Source organism: Herpailurus yagouaroundi, unplaced genomic scaffold (assembly GCF_014898765.1).
Source record: "Herpailurus yagouaroundi ecotype Mexico unplaced genomic scaffold, PumYag 29, whole genome shotgun sequence".
Lineage (NCBI taxonomy): Eukaryota > Metazoa > Chordata > Mammalia > Carnivora > Felidae > Herpailurus > Herpailurus yagouaroundi.
Genome location: NW_024412377.1, coordinates 11,139,897 through 11,149,799, shown reverse-complemented (window position 1 = coordinate 11,149,799; position 9,903 = coordinate 11,139,897). Strand labels below are relative to the sequence as shown.

General features: G+C 43.3%; 1 protein-coding gene across 1 annotated transcript in view; it reads right to left on the bottom strand.

Moving 5' to 3' along the window:
- Positions 1-9,903, bottom strand: part of TRIO (trio Rho guanine nucleotide exchange factor) — a 234,913-nt gene that overhangs the window by 23,877 nt on the left and 201,133 nt on the right. Inside the window, exons 37-43 of the mRNA XM_040494140.1 lie at positions 9,203-9,351; positions 7,952-8,018; positions 6,527-6,630; positions 3,741-3,810; positions 1,710-1,799; positions 1,047-1,139; positions 267-317 (exon numbers count right to left, since the gene is read on the bottom strand). Coding sequence (XP_040350074.1) covers positions 267-317; positions 1,047-1,139; positions 1,710-1,799; positions 3,741-3,810; positions 6,527-6,630; positions 7,952-8,018; positions 9,203-9,351 — 624 coding nt within the window. The remainder of the gene's footprint in view (positions 1-266; positions 318-1,046; positions 1,140-1,709; positions 1,800-3,740; positions 3,811-6,526; positions 6,631-7,951; positions 8,019-9,202; positions 9,352-9,903) is intronic.

Below are 9,903 nucleotides of genomic sequence, written 5' to 3'. Positions count from 1 at the left end.
GAGAGAGAGAGAGAGAGAGAGAGAGCGCGTGAGAGATAGCACCAATGGTCAGCGCCCTCCGGGGAGGGTTGGTGTGCTTACCCTCACATCCACCCCCAAGTCCACCTCCCGACTTCCCCACCCCCTCGTGTACACAGGGCACATCCCAGTGGAGGGACTCAAGGCCCCAGGGACAGACTCCTCCAGGAGTGGGCTGCTTGGGAGACATGGGAGACATGGGGGGATTAGGGGAAAGCTGGGCCAGCACACTGGGGGGAGGTAGGTACCTCTAATTCTGATGTATCCAGGCTAGCTTTTTTGGAATACTTGAGGAAGTCCTGCAAGAAGCACAGAGAGAACATGATAGGGGCGATGATCACACAGCAGCTACGCAGCTAACCTTCTGAATCATTCCTGATGTGCCAGGCACCGGGCCAGGCGCTTGAGCTGCATGTTCTCAGTTCTTTCTCCCAATAACTTGGTGAAAAGATACCCTTACGTGGATTTCAAGCTGTAGCAGAGCAAAATCAACCAAATCTAAGCAGGTAATGGCTCCTCTTTTACTCCAAGACAGCTCTGATCTCTGTAGATACCCAGCTTCCAAGTTATATATTCGTATTCGAAGGAATCTCAATACATTTCAACAGTCACTTTTGTCCCAGAAAACCGTGTGGCTTTGCCTTGAATCGTGCTTAGAAATCTAAACCACTCAAGGGTCCTGAGCCCTGTCAGAGCCAAAAGAAGCAACAGGTGGGGACTGACATTTGAATTTAACCCAGGACCCCAGGAAGATGAGGGAACATATAGAGTCGACAGAGCCAGGAAAATGGTTCTGTGGTGAGGAAAAAGTTCACTTCAACTAACATTTTGATTCAGACCTTGATGTAAAGGTGCCTTATTAGATTTTAAGAAATTTACTCTGAAATATTTAAAATCAGAAGAAGACTGCTGGGTATTTTTTCACAGGAAAGAGTCCCTTCACCTGCCCAAACTTCCTTCCCCTCACTCGTCTGGCCTTCTCACCAAACAAACGCCCGACTCCCAGTCTGCACCCAGCAAACACTCACCTTCAGGAGCAGCTGGTACTTCATGATCCTCTGCACTGGTTTGATGAGCAAATCTGTGAGCTGCAGCCTGTGGCCAAGACGCTGCTTTAGGTCCTGGGGTTTTAAAGGAGAGAAGAAAGGTCTTAAGTGTTGTCTTTTAAAAGGCGGTTGTCAAGTCAGTCTAACGGTCGGAAATGCTAACTACACGGCAGGAAAGGCAGTGGGGAAGACGGCCACGCTGCACAAAACCCAACCAGGCCCGCACGACTTCTCAGAGTGGCCTCTTCAACGTCCGAGGGCTATTTGTAAAAGTCTTTTTTCCTTGTTTAAAGACCTTCTTTCAATTGCCTTCTTTTATTCATACAAACACGTTTTATTTTTAGGCTAAACGTTTAGATCATGAGTTATTCTGCATCTGTAATGAGACTTAGGTTCAAAACTGCTTAAATAAATCCCTTTATTTTAACAATGACCCCAGTCTTCTGAAAGCTAAGGGAGTACACAAGCCCAGGCTGAACTCCTACTCATTTCTCTGACTTACAGGAAAGAAACAGGTTCAGAACTCTCATAACTGAGGCTAACTTCCTGAGACTTGCTTCATTCCTGGCAAACATGATATTTTAATTTTTGACATCAGCCTTAACAAAAGATTCAGAAATGCTTTGTTTCCATCTTGGGTCTTACCTCAAAAAAGGTATCAATGTATTCTGAGACAATGTGCTCAGACTTTGGTTTATTTTGACAATAAACTATGTACATGTGCAACCTTCTCTCCTAGGAATGAAAAAGGCAAACAGATGGGTTAAAACAACTGGAAGTTCAACTAGAATATAAGAGTACATGCACATTTCAGCACATTCATAAAGGGAATTTTCTTAAAACCGTGGTTCAGGCCCGTGGGAGCACATTCCAGATACATGACTAGGGTAGCATTCTGCTTTGTAGCCCCCAAAGCAGTCTGTCCTCATCGCCCTCTTAGGTATTTCAGACCCCTCACTTTACCCGGCAAATAGCAACCAGGGGCAACAAGAGGACGGGGTTCTTGGTTTCAAATGAAGAATGACTGTCGCCCCTCCAAATGGCCCAGTGGTCTTGGGAAGTGTTGGTTTTAGCACACAAGAAAAGCCTCTTTAATCTCAAACGCTGAAGGCAGGGAGACAGGTACCCAGCAAGCCATCCCTCAATCCGGTGATGCTCAAAGTGTGGTGTGCAGAGCTCTGGGGGCCCCTGTGGCCTTTCAGGGGATCCAGAGGGTCAAAAGTATTTTCCAACTAATACTAAGATGTCATTTACCCTTTTCTTCGTGCTGATGTGTAAAACCAGCTGGCATCTTGGCAAATATTCACCCCCCCACATTGGCAAGAAGACTGCCGGTTTTACCTCAGAATGTCCCGGATTCAGTAATAAAAGTCCATTTTCTTTAAACTCAGCCATGGAGTATATATCTTTTTAATGTTCTTGTGACAAAACAGAGGTCCTCCCTCGTAACACTTCTGGTGCATATGATGGGTTGTCTCAAGCAAAACCATTTGTGGCACTGAGCTGGGGGCTAAATTAACTGTTGGTTTTTGAGGACTGCCATTTTTACTTGAGAGAGGATGGACACAAAATGTAATTACTTATACTTGGGTATCTGGCAGACATTTTCTGGAACATGAACAAAAGAAGCGTGTCGTTCCAAGGCAAACTGGCAGTATCTGTTAATAATAAAACTCTGAGCTGTCAAGGTAGAGAACTGTGGAAAACCCACACATGCCACTGTTTTCTCGACAACACCTAAAGACTGGTCTAGAAAGAGGGGTGGTGACATGAACAATTCTGACTTTTTGATACTGTATAACAAAATGTCTCAGCGTCTGGAAGATCTAACCTGGTGAACTGACCAGTATTTTCCAACTGACCAATGCATGATCTCACAAGCTGGTGTGAGGGTGAAAGCCTGTAAATGCGAGCTGCCTCCATGGCTTCTAGTGTAACAGCAAGGGAGAAGTCCAGCAAGGGCTTGTCCGATTCTACATGGTAGCTAAGCTTTATGATATTATCACTTGTTCGAGTTTTGGTGTAACATCTCAGAAAACTAGCCATAATTTTCTGAAAAGAGTATCAAAATACTTGTACCTTTCCAGCTCGATCTGTATGAGGACGGATTTTTTTTTCATATATTTTAACCACAAAAAATTCCACAATAGAATGAATGTAGAAGTAGATATAAAAAAAAAAAATCCATCTGTTTTCTGTTAAGGCAGACATTCAAGAGGTTTGCAAAAAATGCCAAAACTCTTATCACTAATTTTTTTTTTTTTACGGAAGAATTTCCTAAAGAGACCTTTAACGTTAACATATTTCAGATCTGCACATATATTTGGCTCCTATGCGAAACCTCCTGTCTGTTTAGGTACATCCCCTCTTCACTAAACACGTGTCTGTCCACAGACAGACATCCCCAGATGTTCTGCTTCAGGTCTGCCTCTGGTCCTCCTGGCCACTCTGTACTGCCCTGAGCTAAACAGCCAGCTGGGGCTTGGTGACCAGGAAAGCAGGTCATTTGTGTCCAAGAGGGGGGCTTAATTCCAATTCGCTGACACTGCACGGTTTGATTTTATTCTCAACAGAAGACCTTTTGTAAACTACCAGTGAGTTCTCCTTTAATCTGAAAAATCAGTTACTAAGCATGACCATATCAGAACAGAACATAAATAATGTTATTGTACTGACATGTTTAACAAAAAGGGATCCTAGTTTTTCTGGATCTTCAAGGCACTTCTCCAACTCTCCTAAAAAAAAGCTGAAATGAGAAGAGAAATATTAGAGCCATTTCCAATTTGGCCTTCTGATTTTATTTTTATTTATTTAAAAAAAATGTTTAAAATATTTACTTATTTATTTTTGAGAGAGAGGGAGAGAGAGAGGCACAGAGTACAAGCAGGGGAGGGACACAGAGAGAAGAAGGCACAGAATCTGAAGCAGGCTCCAGGCTCTGAACTGTCAGCACAGAGCCCGATGTGGGGCTCGAACTCACAAGCTGTGAGAGATCATGACCTGAGATGGAGTCGGACGCCCAACCGACTGAGCCACCCACGTGCCCCTGGCCTTCTGATTTTAGACTGAGGTTTAGATTTCAAAATAGTCTGTTTTGACACAATCAACTGGAAAATGTAAGGTATGCACTTAAGAAATGTAATGTGCACAAAAAACATTTTGTTAGGACAGAAACCACAAGAGACACACAATTAAAAAAGACAAGGCAGAATGAGACCATCCCATGACCGGCAACCTTTCCTTCTCTTGGACAATCCACATTTTTTGTCTCATTTTTCTTAAGGACACAAGCAAATATGTATCATGGCCGAATACTGAGAAAAAAATAAAGGTTTCCAAGATGATTGCTTGTTTTTATTTCTGAAAACTTGAGATTCATATTCATTCTATGATAATTTTTAGGGAGCTCAGATTGGGGAAGAATAGACGTAAAATACTGAATATGTTACCTGTGTCAGTTTTATAAAGTTTTCTTAAATACTATCCAAATTAGCCTCTAGGTTAGGAGTATTAGCTCCCATTAAGACAGAAATCAGGTGTAAGCACAGAAACAGAAGAGCTGTGCACAGTCGCTCTTTCTCCCTTCTGGGCCACAGCTGACTTTAAGACATCTGCCCACCTTAGTGATCACTTACCCACGCTGATATTTATGTGTGCTATTTTATTTTTTTACTTAAGGTTTTTTAAAAAATTTATTTTGAGATATATAGAGAGATAGAGCGTGTGGGGGGGAGCGGAGAGAGAGGAAGAGAACCCCAAGCAGGCTCTGTGCTGATTGCACAGAGTCCAATGTGGGGCTCAAACCCACAAACCGTGACCTCACGACCTGAGCCAAAGTCGGATGCTTAACCGACTGAGCCACCCAGGCGCCCTGTTTGGTATTTTATTAACCCGCAAACCAGCACATCAATGAATGCTATGTGGAAGTTTCTAGCACTTGGGGTTTTAAGACAGCTCTGCACCCTGTGGCAGGCCCCACCTCCAGGTGGTCGTCCCAGGAGCACTGTGCCGTTTTCCCCTCCCGTCACAGCTTCCGAACCAGACCTGGAAGTGGCAGACTAGAGAGTGGCACCAAAGATCCCTTCTTACACTTAGATTCGCTGTAGTTTCTTGGGAAGTCTCTGAATTACGCCGTGTCTGAAGTTGACCATTCTGTATTTAGGAGTCCAACTGAGTTAGATACTATGGGGTAATAGGAAAATGGTGACCCTGTACCTGGGTTCAAAGGCTTTACACTCTATTAGGACAGATACATTTAGAAGTAATAAAACACTACTTGATACACCTACCACGATAACCCCTCCTTGTATCTGCATAGGATTTTACAGTTTAAAAAGCACATTTATGTATGCTATCTGCAAAGAGGAGGGAGCGCGTCTAATTGACAGTGATCATTTGACCTGGGCTTCGAAAGTGATGGGAACGTGTTCTAGGCTGAGAGGACAGGAGTGCACATAAAAACAGGAAAGCAGGTGGCCAGTCTAGGTCATGGGAACAGAACAGTGCAGCTGGAACATCCCACGACAATATCAACGGCTGGCATTAAGCAATCCGCAAATGGTTAAGGATTTTTAAAATTAGGAGTAAGGTGGGGCGTCTGGGTGGCTCAGTCGGTTAAGCATCCAACTCTTCGGCTCAGGTCACGATCTCATGGTTTGTGGCATGAGCCCCATGTCGGGCTCTGTGCTGACAGCTTGGAGTCTGCTTGGGACTCTCCCTCTCCCTGTCCCTCCCCTGCTCGTGCTTGCTCACTCTCACTCTCTTTCTCTCAAAATAGATAAAATAAACTTAAAAAAAGCAGCAGTAAGGTGACCTGAAGGGGCAAATGTATTGTGGTACCAGCCCCCATGTGGATCTCCTCCTGATGAGGACGGGTTCAACCATGTATTGGGGCTCAAATCTGATTTTCGTGTGCAGGTAGGTCTACTTTTTCCATTAAAATTCTTGGAAAAAACAGTATCTTGAAAGCCCTCTAAAATAATTTGTAATTATTCAACAGATGGCTGCAATTCTAACTGGAAATTTTACTGAAGCTTACTCTACATAGATGTTATTCTGAGCACTTTACATATGTTACCTCAGTCTCCCTTCACCAAAAACCCCGTGCGGTGGATGGTAAGACTATGAACTGCATTGTGCAGATGAAGGCCGGAGACAGGGAAGGGAAGCAAATGGCTCAAGGTCAGGACTAGGTTCTGAACTCAGGCAGTCAGGCCAGCCACCCCCAGGCGGGCTTCCCGGATGGACCAGCACACAGAAGAGACTCTTCCCCTGGCCACGAGATGCTACCACAAAACTCCTTGGCACATTGTATTTCCTTTGCACCAGCTACCTCCACGAGGTTACAGGTGATAAAAGGAAGCGAACCGGTAAACACCCGTTACCATCTGCCTGACACGATGCAGTTTAGCAAGGGAGGACGCTGGGTGTGCACCGTCAGGCATGGCATGTATTTTACGTACTCTCTGTGCCAGTCATAAATCTGATGGATGTTGCCAAATACAATCTTGTCCTTCCCTTTCATGTCATCAGGAACACCATCTTCTTTCATGAGAGCCATGTAGCCCTGTGAGCATTTACAAATAAGTTTGTTTCAGTGAACGTATTGGAGTCAGATAATGATTTATGGATCAACGCTCATAAAGAACAAAACAGACATCTGCAACGCCTCACAACCCTTTCTTCGTTTAAAAACAAGCAAAAATCCTATATGAAAAGTGTCTTTCACTGGCACCACATGTACGGTCATATGCCATGCCAAGATTTTCTCTCCTTGAACTATTGGGAATTAATAGATCCAAATTCTTCTAAGGAACTGAAGACATTTAAATGTAAATGGTTTCACAAAAACAAATCATCTTATCAGCTTGTAAACATTAACTATTTGGCCAAAAACATATCTCCTCTGTTCTCAGCATAATATAAACAGATTTCCTTTTCTTTTTGGATTATCTACATACTTCGTTAAATGAGAATTTAACAACATTCCTTTCATAAATTGATTTTTTTAACAGCAGTTGATTAAATATGTTGCTAAAATGTGGCTTACAACTTCCATTTAACTTGAATGGGATTCAGCCTTGACCGGAATCTCTTAAGAAATTCAACTTATTTTACTGTTAACAATAACCGCAGGCAGACACATCGAGCTTGCTACATCTTTGGTTACAAAATTAACTGTAAAAGCCGTTACTTTTAATGGAATGAACACCCAAAAAGTATCAACCTAGATATATTTACAAAGCTGAAAGAACAGTAGTATCTTATGGTATAAAAACAGCTTTCTGCTGAGTTGAGTTTACAAATATGATTATGCCCTGAACTTCAATGCCAGGGATGAGCCTGGAGATGGCCTCGATCCAGTGTGGATGGCACTAGTTTTGTCATGGCTCCACAGTGCACAGCAACTTCTGGGCAATGCCGCTAGTGCTGCATTTCTTCCGTGAAAAGTGTAAGTAGGTGGCCTAGTGCTGTGACAGAGCAGCCCCGAACCCAGGTGGACCCAGGGTGGATCTGAAGCCACAGCTGGCCACGCTGACTTTTTCCACCACTGACGCTCTCCTGTTTCTGCAGGGATATCCACTTTTGTAAATCATTAAGGGCAAGATCCCCAAAAATAAACGCAGTGGTTGGCTGAAATAATTTAAAAACTTAACTGTAAAAAAAGATGACCATGTCAAAGATGCGTTATGTGAAAAAAGCATTTAAAGGTGAATACAGATTAAGATAATTGGCTAAATTTCACTTTTCACAAACTTAGTTTTCTTGGCGGGAGGGGGTGTCAAATGTTTTTAAAGTTTTTGAGAAGTTATTGGTGTACATGTTTGATACTCCCTTGACAACTCTTGGTGTCTGATATAGGTCATTAAATCTCTGAAAACACAGACCTCAACCACACAGCCGAGGTCCCGCACATAGTCACGCTCTGTCTCCACTAGTTCTTGCAAAACATAGCTGGAAAGAGAGAGAAAAACGAGTGTTAGGACCCCAACTCTTCATTTTCTAAATGAATTCTTTAGCACTTTGCTTTTGTCAGGTCAGACTCCTGCTGGGACTGGATCTGTAATGTATCAAATTTACACAATTGGGTCTCTAATTCTTGAATGTCCCAAATCACTTACAGGTTCATGTACATGAACCATGACAGCTGTGGACTCTAATCACATATACAGACAATAAAGAGAGGCTTAGACATAAATTTGTCATAAAGGCACAACGTTAAAGGAAGCAAGTTTGTTTTGTTTTGAAACAATTATTTTAAGCTTCACTGGACATGTAAGAAAAAATTTTAACTCAGATATTTAAAGCCTTGGGTCTGACCACTCATAACTGTTTAAGGCCTCTCCGATAAGAGGAGACAATCGGTTGCTCTGAAAAGCAAACCACCTCGGCCGGCCTTGAAAAGGTCTGTTGGTCTGTTCATTCGACCAGCACTGAGTGGGCATCTCGTACCAGATACAGACTGCTGGGAGAGAGCACTCAATAAAATCCAGTATCTGCCCTCACGCAGCATACAAGTTTTCCCTCTTCTCCAAAGGCAAGTTTAAACCTTTTGTAATGTTTTTCAGGACTCTTTACCGTAAGCAGCTTTACTGGAACTGAGACGCTATCAGGAAGGTGTGTTTGAAAAATATTCAAGTGTTTTGAATCAAATTACATCTGATTTTATGTTGCTTTCTTTTCCTTCACAACTATACATATGATAGAAAGCACAGCACTTTCCCCCCTAGAAGTGACAGGAGACATGCATGTATCATTTATAAATAAAGTACAACATGCAAATAACAAAAAATAGAGCTACAGGGGCACCTGGCTGGCTCAGTTGGAAGAATGTGTGACTCTTAACCTTGGGGTTGTGAGCTCAAGCCTGACGCTGGGCATACAGCTTATAAAACAAACGAACAAACATTTTTCCAAACTCTAAGAAAAACAAACAAACAAACAAACCACAAACACCTGCAGCTAAGGCTTACTGCACCCTTAAGAGGTTCTGAGAGAATTTCAAACATATACACAATTATTCCAAGAGAGACCCTGGATCTCCTGGTTGCCCTGATTCAGAGATGAACCCCAGTCACATTTTTGAAGGCGACGAAGACCAGAGCACAGCCGACAGTGACACTGGAAACATCTCTTACTGCCGTCTCTTTAAGGAGCTGGATTTCCTTTCCTCCATCTCATCAATGGGCGAAGAGGAGGAGAGAAGGGAGTTGTCGGAAGGGTTGAAGGAGGGGCTGCTACTGTCTCCCTGGTCAACAAGGAGTGAGCTGGGCCGGTCCTCCAGAGCCTGAAAGAAAACCAGACCACCAGTCATGTTTCCAGCCTACAGTCCACGAGGCTGAAATTAGGATCGGAAAATCTCATAAACCAGAAAATACAGAAAGCCGGACTATAAAATGAGAAGATCCACATTTGTGATATTACACGGTATTTGGTAACAAAACCCCCCACTATTAATACCAATATGGAGCAAGAGGAGCTGGGTAGATAAGTCAGAACAAAGAGGACAGTGAATTTATATGCATTAATACATTCTATTCTTTGTCACCAAATAATTAGAAATGATACAACTTGTGTACAGCAGAGCATTGCACCCATCTCTGGACGTATCACGAATTTCGAACGTAGCCATTTTCTTCTCGGTTATATTCCTGTCCAGTGCGGGGAACCTCCTCCGTCAGGCCAGCCGACCCCAGGCACATCACCGGGGTCCCTCAGTGGTGGCTACATGGCAACGTCGGCGTTCTGCGTTAAAGAACGTGGGCTTTGTTTCTTCATTATCCACGAAGCCTTGACTCCCGCGTCAGTGCACACAGATCGCCCAGTGAAACGGATCTCT